The 20,059-nt window shown below is 45.9% G+C and overlaps 1 protein-coding gene and 1 long non-coding RNA gene across 2 annotated transcripts in view; one reads left to right on the top strand and one right to left on the bottom strand.

Annotated features, from left to right (window-relative positions):
- Window positions 1-20,059, top strand: part of LOC148143247 (uncharacterized) — a 229,622-nt gene that overhangs the window by 8,814 nt on the left and 200,749 nt on the right. The gene's annotated exons all lie outside the window — the stretch shown is intronic.
- Window positions 1-20,059, bottom strand: part of LOC148143254 (uncharacterized) — a 39,770-nt gene that overhangs the window by 1,351 nt on the left and 18,360 nt on the right. The window contains exons 2-3 of the mRNA XM_087974097.1: window positions 7,715-8,328; window positions 7,049-7,631 (exon numbers count right to left, since the gene is read on the bottom strand). Coding sequence (XP_087830223.1) covers window positions 7,146-7,631; window positions 7,715-7,945 — 717 coding nt within the window. The 5' untranslated portion in view covers window positions 7,946-8,328 and the 3' untranslated portion in view covers window positions 7,049-7,145. The remainder of the gene's footprint in view (window positions 1-7,048; window positions 7,632-7,714; window positions 8,329-20,059) is intronic.

Genomic DNA, 20,059 nt, shown 5'->3' with positions numbered 1-20,059 from the left:
TGGACTCTTACATCAGAAAGACCAGATGGTCCATCTGGACAGTAGAAATCATGTCGTTACCGAACCTGTCTTTTTGATTTTACCTGCAGACGCAAGCCGAGTGAGGATAAAACTGATCCATTCCGTTATTATGGTAAATATTTTAAGGACGCCTGGGAACACCATCCCTTTTTGCAGGACAGGCCTGCTCGAGAAAAGGGAAGCCTGATAGGGGAAACTCCTAAGTCTACAAACAACTTATTTATACAGGTCCACAGAACGCTGCTCACCCCAGAGGCAGTAGTACGTTACTCTTCTCTATCGGTAGATGACTTTCTTGACCCATCCCCAGTCCTCTGATCCCAATCTATTTGTCAGACTCCCTACTGCCGACTCTCTGAAAGAAATACAGTATCACTTTCCAATACTGTATTAGCCCTGCTGCTACCTGTTTACAGACACCTTTTAACTCCACTGTCGTATGAGAATTTCTTTAATGGTACCAGCTATGGGTGTGCAATTGTTCATGTTCCACATAACATCTCCTGCCTAATTGAGACTTGTCTCACCCACTTGCGTAAGGCAAATGAGCCTCAGACCTCCTCACTGTGTACATCAACGGCTTGCGTTCTATTGGCTGGGGGACAACAGGCCTTTTGCGGCATAAGTATCTACACCCATATCCATGTATGGACCCGGAACAGAACCCCTCCCTTGCACATATTTTAGGTCTTTTCTCATTTCAGAATCTGATGCTGTCGCCAAGGCCATGTGCAACAGAGCTAAGCGCCAGCCTAATAGGAACAGAACTCTGAGGACCATTGTCTACCAGCTATACAGCACAGGATTAGTCCCTTCGGTTCAACTCATCCATGCCGATCAGATATCCTTAATCAATCTGGTCCCGTTTGACAACACTTAGCCCATATCCCTCCACACTTCCTATTCATATACCCATCAAGACGCCTTTTAAATGTGGAATGGAGTGGGGATGGGAAAGGAAGCCAAATGTGCTGGAACCAAGGCAGAGGAATATCAGAGGATGCACAGCCGGCTTGAAGCTGCATGTGCTGTACTTATACCTGTTGCAGTTACTTGTGGAAATTGGGTGCATTTCGCAAAGGAAAACAGAAAAGATATCTAACCCTCCATCTTCCCAATCTCTACCCTTCTGCCCCTCCTCACCTGGTAATTAAGTCCCATACCTGAGTTGACAGGGTCTCCTCCCTCCTTGGATTCACTCCCGTTGCTACAAGTGAACAGATTTCCCCGCCCCTCCCACCCCAGGATGAAGAGTTGCCCAGACGGAGAGATTTTCACTCAATCTGTTTGTCACTTCCACGTTGTGACGTCATAAAAGGAACGGGTGGGCGTGGTGAAGCAGCAGCCAGCTGTCCCACACTGCGCCTGCGCTGTCCTGCACCGTTTGCAAACATCCCTTCGCTTCAGAGAATCCCCACAGTGTTGGAGCAGGCCACTCGGCCCAACGAGTCCTCACCGACCCTCTGAAGGGGAACCCACCCATACCCATTCCCCTACCGCTCTACATTACCCTGACAAATACACCTAACCTGCACATCCCTGGGCACTATGGGTAATTTCTCACGGCCAATCCCAATCAAAGCTGAAAAATGTGTTGCTGGAAAAGTACAGCAGGTCAGGCAGCATCCAAGGAACAGGGGGTGGGGGCGGAGAGGTCAGGAAGAAGATTGCAGGTCAAGAAGAAGGCGGTGCTGAGTCCAGGGTTGGGAATGAGATAAGGTGGGGGGAGGGGGAAAATGAGGAAGCTGAAGAAATCTGTATTCATCCCTAAGCAGAAGATGAGGCGCTTTTCCTCCAGGCGTCGTGTTGCCATGGTCTGGCAATGGAGGCGGGCAAGGACCTGCATGTCCTTGGCGGAGTGGGAGGGGGAGTTAAAGTGTTCCGCTATGGGGCGGGTGTCCCAGAGGTGTTCTCTGAAACGTTCTGCAAGTAGGCGGCCAGTCTCCCCAATGTAGAGGAGGCCACATCGGGTGCAGCGGCTGCAATAAATGATGTGTGTGGAGGTGCAGGTGAATTTGTGACAGATATGGAAGGATCCCTTGGGGCTTTGGAGGGAAGTGAGGGGGGTGGTGTGGGCGCACATTTTGCATTTCTTGCGGTTGCAGGGGAAGATGCCGGTAGTGGAGGTTGGACCTGACGAGGGAGTCACGGAGGGAGTGGTTTTTCCGGAATGCTGATAGGGGAGGGGAGGGAAATATAGCCTTGGTGGTGGGATCTGTTTGGAGGTGGCAGAAATGACGAAGGAAGCTGAAAAATGTGTTGCTGGAGAAGTGCAGCAGGTCAGGCAGCATCCAAGGAACAGGAGAATCGATGTTTCGGGGACAAGCCCTTCTTCAGGAATGAGGAAGGTGTGCCAAGCTGGCTAAGATAAAAGGTAGGGAGGAGGGACTTGAGGGAGGGGCGTTAGGAATGCGATAGGTGGAAGGAGGTTAAGGTGAGGGTGATAGGCCGGAGAGGGGGTGTGGGCAGAGAGGTCAGGAAGAAGATTGCAGGTCAAAAATGCAGTGCTGAGTCCGAGGGTTGGGACTGAGATAAGGTGGGGGGGACCCAATCAAGGCCAGTGAGCAATGTAGTGACATGGGAAATGAACATCAGAGAAACGATGGAGACAAGGAGAGTATTTGGATTCAAAACTGGATTTTAACGATCATAAAAATTGAAACTAAAAACAGGGTATCTGCACATGTGCTGCATTGTTACAAAAGTGAATGAATTGACTGCACACATTGAAGAGAATAATTATGACATGGCTTCAGGATGACAAGGATTGGATCCTGAATATCAAGAGAGTAGTCAAATGGGAAGCTAGGTAAAGTCAGAGGGTTGGCACTGCTAATCAAAGCACTGATCACAGGGCAGTCGGTGTCAGCTCGGATTTCAGGTCCTGATTTCTGTCCTCTGTTGATCTCCCTGTTCCTACAGAGTATGATGTTGGTCTGTTCTCGGCTCTGCGGGATTTCTGCTGAAGTTTTGACCCCTCCCCGCTTTACATCTTCCAGAACAATAAAACATCCAGTCAATCGCAACCTAACCCACCATCTCCCAGCCTGACAACCAACCAAACACAAAGTGTAATCATACCAGGGAATCAAACAAGAAAAATGAAACAAAAATTAGAAATAAATAGGTGCTGATGCTCAATGTTTGTTCATTAGGAAGTAAACCAGAAATAGGGGTCTCCCAGGATTCTGATAGTGCCATACTTGAGGAATTCTCTTTCCCTTACATGATTTACAACAATAATAAAGCACCTGTTATCAAATAGACAGATATACAGCACGGAAATAGACGTTTTTGTTGTCTCATGCATGTAAGCACACACAAGTCCTTGGGGGTGAATTTGCAATTGCAGAATTATATTTTCAGATACATTGCTCAAAAATGTACAATCTGCAAGCAGTCAGAACATATTGTATTTTATAAATTCCTACTTTAGAAACAGAACTAGTCTGATTCAAGATTGGGATATAGACAAACTCTGACCTCATACTTTTAATGCATTGTTTGAGCCGAGATTAGATTAGTTTCCTACAGTATCAAAATAGGCCCTTTGGCCCAACAAGTCCACACCGACACTCCGAAGAGTAATCCACCAGGATTCATTCCCTGTATTTACTTCTGACTAATGCATGTAACACAATAGGCAATTTAGCATGGCCAATTTACCTAACCTGCACATTTTTGGATTGTGGGAAGAAACCGGAGCACCCAGAAAAAACCCACGCAGACACGGGGAGAATGTGCAAACTCCACCCAGACTGTCGCCAGAGGCTGGAATCGAACCCAGGTCCTGGGGCTGTGAGGCAGCAGTGCGAACCAGTGAGCCCAGATGTCACCTTTTGTGATAAAACCTTATGTTATCACAATTTGCATACGAATAATAGTTGCAACCCACTGTACAAGATGAGAGAGGTAACAATCCAGGTTTGTTCAATATATCATTTTAGTGGCAGGACACTGTGCCTTATGATCTTATACTCCACAACCACCAGTGCTCTGAAAGCTAGTAATTCCAAATAAACCTGTTGGGCTATAACCTGGTGTTGTGTGATGTTTAACTTTGTCCAGGTTCGGGTGGATTGACCATGCTAAATTACCCAGTGTTCAGTGTTGTGCGGATTCGGTTGGATTGGCTGTGCTAAATTACCCATGGTGTCCAGGTAGGTGCAGGTTAGAGTGAATTCATCATGTTAATTACCCATAGTGCCCAGTGATGTGCAGATTAAGTAGGTTAGCTATGGGAAATAGTTTCGTAGAAATAAAAGCAGGAGTTGGCCATTTGGCCCTTCTAGCCTGCTCCATTATTCATTGCGATCATGGTCAACCTATCCATCATCTCAGCTCCTCCTACCTGCATTGCCCCAACTAACCTCAGTTCCCCTACCATGCAAAAACCCATTCAACTGTGTCTTGAATATACTTCATGAAGACAATTCCCTAGATTCACTACACTCCAGGAAAAGCAGCAGTCCTCACTGTCTCCTCCTCATCTCTGTTCTAAATCTACTCCCCATAATCTTGAGGCCTGGTCTTACCCACCAGCAGAAATGACTGGATAGGACACGGCTTCATCCCCACAGTGCAATGAATTCCCACTTTCCACCAAAATCCCAGATGTACTCACTCACTCAGTTGTTGTCTCACACATGAAAGACTTCATTGTAACAACTTCTGCTCCCAGTAAGGGCAAAACATCTTTGAAAGCTGCTCTGAAAGTCCCGTCTTCACAACCACACTTCTGCTTTCTCCAAAGACAATTAATGCTAGTGTCATATAGCACGGAATCAGACCCTTGGTCCAATTCGTCCAATCAGATATCCTAAACTAATCTAGTCTCATTTGTCTGCATGTAGCCCATATCCCTCTGAACCCTTCCTATTCATATTCCCATCCAGATGCTTTTTAAAATGTTGTAATTGTACCAGCCACCACCACTCCCTCTGGCAGCTCATTCCATACATGTACCACTCTCTGCCTGAAGTTGCCCCTCAGATCCCTTTGAAATCATTCCCATCTCACCTCAAACAGGGTAGGACTCCCCTACCCTGGGGAAAAGACCTTGGGTATTCACCATATCCATGCCTCTTACAAACGTCTATCAGGTCACCCCTCAGACTCTGATGCTTCAGGTGAGGATCTAAAATTTGAATTTAGGTTATTGTCAGATGCAACAAGTATATGTAGATTTTTACTAACCACAAAATGGCTTTTCAATTTAAAATAATACAACAAAATGGCTGAGAATAATGATTGAACTCTGAACTTGTCCTGCTGTTTTGCAGAATTAAGCTAAAATCCAAAGATAAGAGGACAATGGACTTTTCTTAAAATGAACACTGACACATTAATTGACCATTTGAACTAACCTTGAACTGCTACCATGGCATGATGATTTACGTACTTAAGACCCCTTTCCCAGGAAATAACATTGGATTAACCTACTGTAAATCATGTCACCTTTTTACATTTGATTGGTCTTTTGTAATTAAGACTGTACTGTTAAAAAAAACACAAATAAATAATGTGTAATTTTCTAATGTAATCACGCAACATCGCCATGGAACACAGAAGCTTTAATCACTGTGTTGCTGGACAGAATTGCGTCAAGCTGCCTTATTAAACTGATAACCTTGCTTTGTACAGACTGCATTTAATTGATTCTTTTGACCAATCTCCAACCAAAAGGCCCCTTAAGAGAGGTCAAGATCTTCACCACGGGTAACTTAGCCTTGCCAATTCACCATAACCTGCACATCCCTGAACACTATAATTTAGCACAGCCAATCCACACAAACCTGCACCTCCTTGGGCACTATGGGTACTTTAGCACGGTCAATCCACCCTAAACTGGACAAAGTTAAAAATCACACAAACCCGGGTTATCATCCAACAGGTTTATTTGGAAGGACCAGCATTTGGAGTGCTGCTCCTTCATCAGGTGGTTGTGGAGAATAGGCACAGAATTTATAGAAAAAACATTACAGTGTCTTGCCACTGAAATGATATATTGAACAAACCTGGATTGTTAAGCCTTTCAACTTTCAGATTGGGTTGCAGATATTTCTACTTTGCTCAAAAAGTGCACAAACTGCAGGCAGTCAATCAGTGTAATATTTTATAAATTCCTACTTTGAATTAGACTGGTTTTAGTTTCAAGATTGGGATACTGACAGACTCGAACCTCACACTTTTAATGCATTGTCTGGGCTGAGATGTCACTTATTTTAAAAAAAACCTTAAGCCATCTCGAGAACGTGAATTAATAGTAGTTCTGGGATTTACAGATTAATGAACTGAAACCTGCAATTCATTCTAAAAGGTGAAAGACTTAACAGCAATCTTGGTTTGTTCAATATGTCATTTCAGTTGCATGACACTGTGATCTTTTGCTATAAAATCTGTGTCTTATGATCCTGTTCCACAGTTACCCGATGAAGGAGCAGTGCTCCAAAAGCTCATGCTTCCAAATAAACCTGTTGGACTATAACCTGGTGTTGTGTGATTTTTAACTTTATCCAGCCCAGTCCAACATCGGCTCCTCCACATAATTTCTCGTGAACACAGCCCACATCTCCTGATGCTGCCAGGAAACTTTACAACGCCGATGAAATGACACACTCTGCACTCCTGAAAAATTGACAAGTTCTCACGATACTGGCTGCTCATTCACGACTCCATCTGATACGCGACATTGGAAGCTTAGTGCAGGAGGCTGAAAGAAATGGACAGCTTTAAAACAAAAACCCCTTGCCGCTCAAAGCTTTCAATGAGAGTCTGAGCCCAGCAGCAAGCTCAGGCAACCTTTATTGCGACCCAACTTTATTACAGCTTCAGATCCCCTCAGCAAAAAGGCCGAGAAAAAGTAGCTTTTTTAACAGCTCAAAGTCAAAGCGCGCACACTCCCCACCCCACCCCCAACCACTTTCTTTACTATTGGTCACCACTGAGTTGTCCCTTTGTAATTGGATCCTTGGCACAGCCTTAACCTGGAGGAAGTATTGACTCACTCAGCAATTTCAACCCATACCCTGTATAGCGCCATCTGCTGCAGTGGGATTCAAACCCGGGACCCCCTGGAACTGGGTTGACAGTCCAGTCGATAATGGCACTCGGCCGTCGCTCCTTCAATCCCCCTGCGATGGTATGTGAACTCGCTGGTGCCTCCGGAGATGGGAGGAGCGAGTAAAGTCCTTTCCGCACTCGGGGCAGTTGAACGGCCTCTCCCCCATGTGGACCCGCCGGTGGGTCAGCAGGTTGGAGGCCTGGGTAAATCTCTTCCCACACTCGAGGCAGGAGAACGGCCTCTCCCCCGTGTGAATCTGCTGGTGGGTCAGCAGGTGGGAGGAATCGCTGAAGGCCTTCCCGCACTCGGGGCAGGGGAATGGTCTCTCCCCCGTGTGGACCCGCCGGTGCTTCAGCAGGGTTGAAGAATTGTTGAAGGCCTTCCCACAGTCGGGGCAGCTGAAGGGCCTCTCCGCCGTGTGGACCTGCTGGTGCCTCAGCAGGCGGTAGGAATCGCTGAAGGCCTTCCCACACTCAGGGCAGCTGAAAGGCCTCTCCCTGGTGTGGACCTGCCAGTGCCTCAGCAGGTTGGAGGAATTGCTGAAGGCCTTCCCACACTTGGGCAGCTGAAGGGCCTCTCCCCCGTGTGGACCCGCCGGTGGGTCAGCAGGTCGGAGCAATTGCTGAAGGCCTTCCCGCACTCGGGACAGGGGAATGGCCTCTCCCCGGTGTGGGCCCGCTGGTGCCTCAGCAGGGCGGAGGCCTGTGCAAAGCCCTTCCCGCACTCTGGGCAGGAGAATGGTCTCTCCATTGTGTGGATGCGCCGATGAATCTGCAGGGCAGACGGGAAACAGAAGCCTTTCCGGCCATCACTACACTTCCACCGTTTCTCCACGGGGCAGGATTCCTCGGGTTTCTCCATGGCCGAAGCTTCAGCTGCACACAAACACGTTTCCAGTCCCTCCCTGCCGTCAATTCCTGCTGCTACACACCCCACACTCAATGCGCTGCAACAGTAGGGTTTCTCATCCAGTCCCACTGACGCTGAAAATGTACTCAAACAGGAACCAAAACGCTTTGCTCCTTCTCACAGACTCAGTTGAAAATGGTTTCCGGTCCCGATGGATTGAGTGACTGTCAGACATTGACGTCAAAGTGAGGACTGCAGACGCTGGAGAGTCAGTGTCGAAATGTGTGGTACTGGAAAAGCGCAGCAGGTCAGGCAGCATCCAAGGAGCAGGAGAGTCAATGTTTCGGGCATAAGGACTTCACGCGTCGATTTTGAAACTTCTATCTTCAAATACACTGTTAAAAAGAGATTACAAAAGTCATCACTGTCAGTGCAGGGTAGAAATTCTGCACAAGCAATTCTACTTTCTGTGGAATATTCTTGTCTTTTGTTATTCCACAAAATTGAAAGCACCATCCCACTCTCTCTCCCCCTCTGTTCTCACTCTGATCTAACTAATTCCCCTGAAGGTGCTGATTCAGGATCTTACAGGGGCAGATGAGCAAAAACATCAAGACTGACATCTCTCTGAATTTTGGATACTCCACCTGAAAGTTAATATCTTTCACAACACTGGGATCCTGCTGAGAGTGAGCAGATCTGATTTTGGGAAGCAAAAAAAGTGTCAATTCAGGGTGAACCTGCAATGCAGCTTCTTGAGGAAGGACCAGACACAAAATGGTTATCGACTCCGGGAAGGTGGGAGCAAAATGAGACATCAAGACATTAACACCGACACACTTCAGTCAAACGCTTCTGCTCCCAGTCAGGGCAAAACATACTCTGAAAGTCCAGCCTTCACGACCACACTTCTGCTTTCACTGAAGACAATTAGAGTCACACAGCACAGAAACAGACTCTTTGGCCCAACCTGCCCAGATATCCTAAATTAATCTAGTCACGTTTGCCATCACTTGGCCCCGATGTGGGCCGGGTGCCGGCAGCTGGGACTAAATTGGGTTGACTATCTTGTCAGCAAGGACGAGTTGGATCGAAGGGTCTGTTTCCGTGCTGTACATCTCTGACTCCAGTCGCATTTGCCACCACTTGGCCACTCTCCATCTGATCCCTATCTATTCATATGCCCATCCAGATGCCTTTTAACTGCAGGAATTGTACCAGCCCCCACCACTTCCTCTGGCAGCTCATTGCATATACGCATCACCCTCTTCATGAAAACGTTGCCCCTGAGGTCTCTTTTACATTTCCCCACTGCCCTCACCCTGAACCCATGACCATCCAGTTCGGGACTCCCCCATCCCAAGGGAAAGACCTTGACTATTTATCCTATCCATGCTCATGATTTCATAAAAGTCTATAATGTCACCTCTCAGGCTGTGGCGCAATGGGGAAAACAGCCCCTCCCCATCCTTCTGTTCCTCCTCACCCAGGTAATTAAGACACATACCTGAGTTTGCAGCGTCAGCTCCCTCCCTGGATTCACTCCAATTGCCACAAGTAAATAGATTTCCCCCCTCCCCTCTCTGTCCCTCCCAGGATGAAGAGTTGCCCAAAGAGAGGGAGTTTCACTCAAACTGACAGGGCCACTTCCGTGTTGTGACGCCAATGGGTGAGGGAGGGGGAGGGAGAAGGGACGAAACAAAAGGGTCAGGGCAAGGTGCACAGTTTGCAGGAATCCCTTCCCTTCACAGAATCCCCACAGCGTGGAAGCAAGCCACTCAGCCCAACGAGTCCAAACCAACCCTCAAAGGGTAACCCACCCACACCCATTCCCCTACACCTGATGCTCTACTCACTGACTATCACACCTAATCTGCACGTCCCTGGGTACAATGGATAACTTAGCATAGCCAATCCCCCCTAACTTGGACAAAGTTAACAATCACAATACCATGTTATAGCCCAACAGGTTTATTTAGAAACTCTAGCTTTTGGAACGCTGTTCCTTCATCAGGTGATTGTGGAGAATAAGATCATAAGACACAGAATTTATAGAAAAACATGACAGTGTCCTACCACTGAAATGATACATTTAACAAACCTGGATTGTTAAGTCTTTCATCTTTTTAAATGGGTTGCAGGTATCATTAATATGCACACCCCAGTCTTCCTGGAAGGCACCTTCTCCATATAATTTTAATAACAAAGTGACATTTCTGCTCAGCTCTGCAAATATACATTCACTCCTGTGGACTTGTGTGTGTGCACGCATGAGAGAGAAAATGTCTATTTCCATGTCTATTTGAGAACAGGTGCCTTACTTCTGTTGGTGTAAATATTGTTGTAAATCATAGCTGGGTTCTCATAGATAGATGTAAGAGAGAGAGAATTCCTCAAGTAGGACAGAATCAGAATCCTGGGAGACCCCCATTTCTGAATGAACAAACATTAAACATGAACACCTATTTGTTTCAAATTTGGTTTCATTTGTCATGTGATTCCCTGCTATGATTACACTATGTGTCTGGATGGTTGACAGGCTGGGAGATTGTGGGTTGAGGCTTGATTGGCTGAATGCTTTATTGTTCCGGAAAGTGAAAAAAAAAAGGGGGGGACAAAGCTTCAGCAGAAATCCAGCAAAGCGGAGATCAGAACAATATCTTACTCTGTGGGAAGAGGGAGATCAGCACAGGACCAAGAAATCAGGACCTGAAATGCGAGCTGACACCCTGTGATCAGTGCTTTCATTAGCAGCACCAACCCTATACCTTTACCTCGCTTCCCATTTGACCAAACCCTCGATATTCAGGATCCAATCCTTGTCATCCTGAAGCCATGTCTCTGTAAGGAGTCTCGGATCACAATTATTCTCTTCAATGTGTGCAGTCAACTCATTCACTTTTGTTACAATGCAGCACACATTCAAATACCGTTTCTGGTTTCAATTTTTGTGATCTTTAGAATCCAGTTTTGATTGCTGGTATATTTACTCTCCTTGTCCCTATCATTCTCTAAAGTTCATTTCCCACATCACTAGACTGCTCACTGGCCTTGATTTGGATTGTTCATGCTAAATTGCCCATAATGTCGAGGTTAGGTGGGTTAGCCATGGGAAATGCAGGGTTGTAGTTTCATATCCAGCCTGCTCTGCCATTCATTAAGATCATGGCTGATCTATCCATTGTCTCAGATCCTCCCCTCCCTGCATTGTCCCAACTACCCTTAATTCCCCTATCATTGCAAAAACCCATCCAACTGTGTCTTGAACATACTTAACGGAGCTGCCTCTACTGCTTCCTTGGGCAGAGAATTCCATAGATTCACTAAACTCCAGCAAAAACAGTTCCTCCTCATCTCTGTTCTGAATCTACTCCTAATCTTGAGACTTGGTTTCACTCACCAGCAGAAATGACTCAATAAGTTGAGCTTCATCCCCACCGTGCAATGAATTCCCACTTTCCACCAAAATCCTGGATGTACTCACTCACTCAGTTGCTGTCTCACAAATGCAGGGTTTCATTGTAACTTCTGCTCCCATTAAGGGCAAAACATCTTTGAAAGCTGCTCTGAAACTCCAGCCTTCACAATCACACTTCTGCTTTCACCAAAGAAGATTTGAGTAATACAGCACGGAAACAGACCCTTTGGTCCAACTTGTCCGGCCAAACAGATATCCTAAATTAATCTACTTCCAATTTGCCTGCACGTGGCTCATATCCCTCTAAACCCTTCCTATTCATGTACCCATCCAGATGCCTTTAAAAATTCCCACTCACCTCAAACATATGCCTTCTAGTTTTGGACTCTCCTACCTTGGGGAAAAGACCTTGGATATTCACCCTATCCATGCCTCTTATGAACGTCTATAAGGTCACCCCTCAGCCTCCAATGCTCTCAGGAAAATATCCCCAGCTGAATGAGCCTCTCCCTGTAGCTCGAACCCTCCAACTCTGACAGCAGCCTTGTAAATCTTTTCCGACACCTTTCAAAGTTTCACAACATCTTTCCTGTAAACGGGTGACCAGAAATGAATGCAGTCTTCCAAACGTGGACTAACCAATGTCCTACACAGCCACAATATGACCTCCCAACTCCTATACTCAATGCACTGACCAATAATGGAAAGCATACCAAATGCCTGCTTCACTATCCTGTCTACTGGTAACTCCACTTTCAAGGAACTATGAACCTGCACTCCAAGGTCTCTTTGTTCTGCAACACTCCCCTTAACGGTGTCAGTCCTGTCTGGATTGCTTGACCAAAATGCAAACCACACATTTCTCTGATTTAAAATCCATCTACCAGACTTTGGCCAATCAGCCCACCTGATCAGTTCTAATTTATAGTGAACTCTCTTTCCTTGCTTATTCCTTAGAAGTTGAAAATCTCTATCCCACACACTCTCCCTCCATTCTCAGTTTGCTGAACCTAATCCCTGCTGTAACTCATCCTGAAGGATGCAGTTGACACTGGTTAATCGGCCCACAAGCAGCGGGGTTCTAACTGAAACGTAATGAATACTGAATGGCCTGGAAAGAATGGAAGGTGGGAAAAAGTTTCCATTGACTCGAGAGACTAGAACTAGTGGGCACAGCCTCAGAGTAAAGGGAATGGAGGCAAGGAGAAACTTCTGGCATTTTGGAAATAGAACCAGTCTGACTCAAGATTGGGATACACACAGACTCTGACCTCACTCTTTTAATGAATTGTCTGAGTTAAGATGTCACATTTTGTTATAAAGCCTTATGTTTTCTCGAAGGTGCCTTACAGGAAGTTCTGAGATTTACATTAATGATACCTGTAACCCATTCTAAAAGATGAAAGACTCAACAATCCAGGTTTGTCAAGATATCATTTCAGTGGCAGGACTCTATAATATTTTTCCATAAATTCTGTGCCTTATGACCTTATTCTCCACAACCATCTGATGAAGGAGCAGCGCTCCAAATAGGAGCCCTTCCAAATAAATCTGCTTAACTCTAACCCGGTGTTAGTCCAGGTGAAGGATGTATTGACCATGCTAAATTACCCATAGTACCCCGGGATGTGCAGGTTAGGGTGGATTGGCTGCGCTAAATTACCCATACTGCCCAGTTCGGTGTATTAGTTGGGGGTAAATGTCGAGCAATCGGGATAGGGGAACGGGTGTCGGTGAGTTACCCTTTGGTGAGTCAGTGTGGACCCATTGGGCAGAGTGACCTGCTTCCACAATGTGAGGATTCTCTGAAGGGAAGGGATTTTTGCAAACTCTGCAAGGCAGCGCGGACCATCCGGCCGGCCATGTGCAGCAGGTGCAGTGTGGGGGCCCGCCTTCAGCTTGGCCCTGCCCCTTCCCCAGCACATTACCCAGACACCTCGCCCCAACCTCTTGCTCCATTGTTGATGTCACTGTGTGGAAATGATCTTCTGAGTTTCAGAGTGAAACCTCCTCCCTCTGGGCAACTCTTCATCTTGGGAGGGAGCGAGGGAAGGTGGGGGTTGGGGGAACCTTATCAAGCAGAGGATGGTGCGTGTATGGAATAAGCTGCCAGAGGAAGTGGAGGAGGCTGGTACAATTACAACATTTAAAAGGCATCTCGATGGGGATATGAATAGGAAGGGTTTAAGAGGGACATGGGTCAAATTCTGGCGAATGGGTCACTAGGTTAATTTAGGATATCTGGTCGGCGTGGACTGAAGGGTTTGTTTCCATGCGATACAACGCTATGACTATTTCTGCATCGTCAGAACCCATGTCACAAGACTAGGAACAGGCCATTCACCCCTTCCAGCCTATCCTGAGCTGTGGCCTAACTGCACATATTTCAGTGCAAGTTTCAGAAAGATTCCAGCAGCTCTTAAAAAATTGAACATGCTTTCAGACTTTAATAATGTTTCTGAATGTATAATTTTACCTGTTCTCAATTTTAAATATAACCTATTTCTGGCCCCTCCTGTCTCCCAGCATCCATTCTCTCTCTTCATCAGCTTGATACACAGCGATCAAAGAGGGCTGCAGGAGGGGCACACAGCAGGGAAAGACAATGGACGGGGGTGAGCTGAGGGAGGGGGACAAGAGAGAGAAAATGGACAAGGGTGCAGAGGGTGGCATGACAGAGAGAATGGAGGTGTTGGGCGAGAGATGGAATGGACACAATGCTGTGGAACATGGAGGGCAGTGGATTGGGGGCATAGTGGGTGGCAGGCGAGAATGCACAGGGGCACCGTGGGTGGTGGTGATATATTTCATTTCAATGCAGAACTTTTCTAACAATAGTTGTGAATTCTGTCTGGGTCCCAATGTCGAGTCAGACTTGACATTGTTAGAAAAGCTCTGCATTTAAATTACATTCTTGAGAATGCTATTTAAAACACGTTCTGGGATTAACAAACCAAAGAGCAGAAATCTATTCTAAAAGATTTAAATCTAGAATTGTTTAATGTATCACATCTCTGTGACACTAGACTCCTTTGGATATAAATTGTGATCATGATCTTATTCTCCACAACCACCTGACGAAGGAGCAGCGCTCCGAAAGCTAGTATTTCCAAATAAACCTGTTGGACTATAACCTTGTATTGCGTGATTTTTAATTTTACCCACCCGAGTCCAACACCGGCTCCTCCACATTATTTCTACTGAACACAGCACCCAGCTCCCGGTGCTGCCAGTAAACTTTACAATGCGATGAAATGACAAACTCTGCACTCCTGAAAAATTTACATCTGATACACAACATTCGAAACTTAGTGCAGGAGGCAGAAACAAATGAACAGCTTTAAAATAAAAAGCTTTGCAGCTCAACTGAGAGTCTGAGCCCAGGAGTAAGTACAGGTAACCTTTATTGCGATCCAACTTTGTTACAGCTTCAGATCCCCTCAGCAAAAAGGCAGAGAAAATGTAGCTGCTTTTTAAATAGCTCAAGGTCAAACACTCCTTCTCCCCCTCCTCCCCCTCACCGAGTACCGGGGGGCTGGAAGGATCGGCTGGGGTGATAAGTCAAAAGAACCACAATTCCCGCTGTTACAGCCTGACTTTTCTCGGGAATAAGACTAAAGAGGCTCTGGAACAGAATAAACTGGGATTATCAGATCTGCATCTTTACTCTATGCAGAATCGGTATGCCTTAGACTATATACTCGCCCAGGAAGGTGCGGTCTGCACCATTGTCCAAGATAAATGCATTATGGGCATTCCTGATCGCACTATTACTAAGATACAAGACGAGATCCAGGTATTCCTTGAAGGTACCAGTTGGGGAAAATGGGGATCGGGCTCTTGGTACAATTGGCTTATCAATTTAGCTACGTATGTCAGAATAATTTTCTTCTGTTTGTCGGTATTGTTAGGTATTTAATTGCTAGGCTTATGAGGTCCCTTAGTGATATAGATTTGCCCCAGAAGATGCTCCTTTTGCAATCCCATGGCTCACCCACATGTTGATGGCCATGATAAATATGACCAGATGAGCTGCAAAGATGGTGGTGCCACTCTACAGGATGTTGATGGCTGGTCCACCTTGAAGGGCATTTTGAGCCACAGATGTACAGCATGGAAACAGACACCGGTCCAACCTGTCCATGCCGACCAGATATCCCAACCCAATCTAGTCCCACCTGCCAGCAGCCGGCCCATATCCCTCCAAACCCTTCCTATTCATGTACCCATCCAAATGCCTCTTAAATGTTGCAATTGCACCAGCCTCCACCACATCCTCTGGCAGCTCATTCCATATACGTACTACCCTCTGCGTGAAAAGGTTGCCACTTAGGTCTATTTTATATCTTTCCCCTCTCACGCTAAACCTATGCCCTCTAGTTCTGGACTCCCCAACCCCAGGGAAAAGACTTTGTCTATTTATCCTATCCATGCCCCTCATAATTTTATAAACCCCTATAAGGTCACCCCTCAGCTTCCGACTCAGCTCCAGGGGAAAACAGCCCCAGCGTGTTCAGCCTCTCCCTGCAGTTCAGATCCTCCAACCCTGGCAACATCCTTGTAAATCTTTTCTGAACCCTTTCAAGTTTCACAACATCCTTCCGATAGGAAGGAGACCAGAATTGTATGCAATATTCCAACAGTGACCTAACCAACGTTCTGTACAGCCGCAACATGACCTCCCAACTCCTGTACTCAATACTCTGACCAATAAAGGAAAGCATACCAAACTATCCTATCTACCTGCGACTCCACTTTCAAGGAGCTATGAACCTGCACTCCAAGGTCTCTTTGTTCAGCAGCACTCCCTAGGACCTTACCATTAAGTGTATAAGTCCTGCTAAGATTTGCTTTCCCAAAATGCACACCTTGCATTTATCGGAATTAAACTACATCTGTCACTTCTCAGCCCATTGGCCAATCTGGTCAAGATCCTGTTGTAATCTGAGGTAACCCTCTTCGCTGTCCATGACACCTCCAATTTTGGTGTCATCTGCAAACTTACTAACTGTACCTCTAATGCTTGCATCCAAATCATTTATGTAAATGACAAAACGTAGGAGGGCCCAGCACCGATCCTTGTAGCACTCCACTGGTCACAGGCCTCCAGTCTGAAAAACAACCCTCCACCACCACCCACGGTCTTCTACCTTTGAGCCAGTTCTGTATCCAAATGGCTCGTTCTCCCTGTATTCCATGAGATCTAACCTTGCTAAACAGTCTCCCATGGGGAACCTTGTCGAACGCCTTACTGAAGTCCATATACATCACATCTACTGCTCTGCCCTCATCAATCTTCTTTGTTACTTCTTCATGTAAGACATGATTTCCCATGCACAAAGCCATGTTGACTATCCCGAATCAGTCCTTGCCTTTCCAAATACATGTACATCCTGTCCCTCAGGATTCCCTCCAACAACTTGCCCACCACCGAGCTCAGGCTCACTGGTCTATAGTTCCCTGGTTTATCCTTACCATCCTTCTTAAACAGTGGCACCACGTTTGCCAACCTCCAGTCTTCCGGCACCTCACCTGTGACTATCAATGATACAATTATCTCAGCAAGAGGCCCAGCCATCACTTCTCTAGCTTCCCACAGAGTTCTCGGGTACACCTGATCAGATCCTGGGGATTTATCCACCTTTAACCGTTTCAAGACATCCAGCACTTCCTCCTCTGTAACCTGGACATTTTGCAAGATGTCACCATCTATTTTCCTACAATCTATATCTTCCATATCCTTTTCCACAGTAAATACTGATGCAAAATATTCATTTAGTATCTCCCCCATTTTCTGTGGCTCCACACAAAGGCCGCCTTGCTGATCTTCGAGGGCCCTATTCTCTCCCTAGTTACCCTTTTGTCCTTAATATATTTGCAAAACCCCTTTGGATTCTCCTTAATTCTATTTGCCAAAGCTCTCTCATGTCCCCGTTTTGCCCTCCTGATTTCCCTCTTAAGTATACTCCTACTTTCTTTATACTTTTCTAAGGATTCACTCCATCTATCCTGTCTATACCTGACATATGCTTCCTTCTTTTTCTTAACCAAACCCTCAATTTCTTTAGTCATCCAGCATTCCTTATAGTTACCAGCTTTGCCTTTCACCCTGACAGGAATATACTTTCTCTGGATTTTTGTTATCTCATTTCTGAAGACTTCCCATTTTCCAGCTGTCCCTTTACCTGCGAACATCTGCCTCCAATCAGCTTTTGAAAGGTCTTGCCGAATACCGTCAAAATTGGCCTTTCTCCAATTTAGAACTTCAACTCTTAGATCTGGTCTATCCTTTTCCATCACTATTTTAAAACGAATAGAATAATGGTCACTGGCCCCAAAGTGCTCCCCTACTGACACCTCAGTCACCTACCTTGCCTTATTTCCCAAGAGTAGGTCAAATTTTGCACCTTCTCTAGTAGGTACATCCACATACTGAATCAGAAAATTGTCTTGTACACATTTAAGAAATCCCTCTCCATCTAAACCTTTAACACTATGGCAGCCCCAGTTGATATTTGGAAAGTTAAAATCCCCTACCATAACCACCCTATTATTCTTACAGATAGCTGAGATCACCTTACAAGTTTGTTTCTCAATTTCCCTCTGACTATTGAGGGGGGTCTATAATATAATCCCAATAAGGTGATCATCCCTTTCTTATGTCTCAGTTCTACCCAAATAGCTTCCCTGGATATATTTCCAAGAATATCCTCCCTTAGCACAGCTGTAATGCTATCCCTTATCAAAAATGCTATTCCCCCTCCTCTTTTGCCTCCCTTTCTATCCTTCCTGTCGCATTTGTATCCTGGAACATTAAGCTGCCAGTCCCCTGAGCCATGTTTCCGTAATTGCTATGATATCCCAGTCCCATGTTCCTAACCATGCCTTGAGTTCATCTGCCTTCCCTGTTAGGCCCCTTGCATTGCTACGTTCCCCTGAGAATCCATCACCCCCTACATTTTCCAAAATAGCATACCTGATTGGAGTCTTTTGTGGATATACCCATTTCAAACAGTTTTGCTGTTTTGGAAAATGTAGAGGGTGATGGATTCTCAGGGGACGTAGCACAAACAGCCAAGTTTCTGGTATTGAGACTGGCTCTAATGCAACGAGGGGTACGTCGGCTTCCAAGAGATCAATCGTGTTAGGGGATTCTGTAGTCCGAGGTACAGACAGACGTTTCTGTGGCCAGCAGAGAAAAAGCAGAATGGTGTGTTGCTTCCCTGGTGCCAGGATCAAGGATGTCCCAGAGAGGGTGCAGAATATTCTCACGGGGGAGGGGGGCCAGCAGGAGGTCATTGTCCACATTGGAACCAACGACATTGGAAGGGAAATGGTTGAGACTTTGAAGGGAGATTAGAGAGAGAGAGTTAGGTAGAATTTTAAAAAGGAGGTCCTCAAGGATGGTAATATCTGGATTACTCCCAGTGCTACGAGCTAGTGAGGGCAGGAATAGGAGGATAGAGCAGATGAATGCATGGCTGAGGAGCTGGTGTATGGGAGAAGGATTCACATTTTTGGATCATTGGAATCTCTTTTGGGGTAGAAGTGACCTGTACAAGGAGGATGGATTGCACCTAAATTGGAAGGGGACTAATATACTGGCAGGGAAATTTGCTAGAAACTGCTTGGGAGGATTTAAACTAGTAAGGTGGAGGGGTGGGACCCAGGGAGATAGTGAGGAAAGAGATCGAACTGAGACGGGTACAGTTGAGAACAGAAGTGAGTCGAACAGTCAGGGCAGGCAGGGACAAGGTAGGACTAATAAATTAAACGCATTTATTTCAATGCAAGGGGCCTAAAAGGGAAGGCAGATGAACTCAGGGTATGGTTAGGAACATGGGACTGGGATATCATAGCAATTACTGAAACATGGCTCAGGGATGGCAGCTTAATGTTCCAGGATACAAATGCCATAGGAAGGATAGAAAGGGAGGCAAAAGATGAGGGGGGGTGGCATATTTGATAAGGGATAGCATTGCAGCTGTGCTAAGGGAGGATATTCCTGGAAATACATCCAGGGAAGTTATTTGGGTGGAACTGAGAAATAAGAAAGGGATGATCACCTTATTGGGATTGTATTATAGATTTGTTTGGATTAGCCTTCCCTTTCCATTATCGTGGTGCGATCAAAGGGAGGAATGAGGGTGTGGGCATCTGGGAGGTAGGACAAAATGGTTTCTGCTTGGCTAACTCGGTTGGAACTGAGTCAGGCAGATACTCATGACTCAGAATAAATGTGAAACCATAGACTGACGTAAATCCGGTGAAAAAAATTGCAAATGCCGAAGTAACAATGTGAACCTAACCATTAATTGCAGAAGTAACAGCTTAGCCCTAATCACCAGAGAGGACAAATACAATTCCAAGAACAGGTTGTTTACAAGAAATTATGATAGGCTAAGTCAAAAGTGGACAAGGACTTTGTGGGATCTGATTGGTTGTTAATATGTGGTCATGCTGCATGTCGGACTATAAACAATGTACATAAGCTCTCTGCAAACTCTGTAAAAGTCGGCGAATTCTTTTGGCGGTCTAGGAGTACTCATCCTTCTGGGCTGATCAGAGTCTACCGACCTGGCAGTATCAAAGAATAGACAATTGCTTGTGTGATTGACAGAGTCATTTCCAGGTGTACCTATTGACAGGACGTGGGGAGCAAAATGAGACATCATGGTGTGGAAAATAAGAAATGTAGTTTGCTGCAG

This window comes from Chiloscyllium plagiosum, unplaced genomic scaffold (genome assembly GCF_037043375.1).
Source record: "Chiloscyllium plagiosum isolate Xiang-an unplaced genomic scaffold, Cpla_swu_hap1 HiC_scaffold_27, whole genome shotgun sequence".
Taxonomy (NCBI): domain Eukaryota; kingdom Metazoa; phylum Chordata; class Chondrichthyes; order Orectolobiformes; family Hemiscylliidae; genus Chiloscyllium; species Chiloscyllium plagiosum.
Note: the sequence above shows the minus strand (reverse complement) of the source record. Positions and strands in the feature narration are given on the sequence as shown.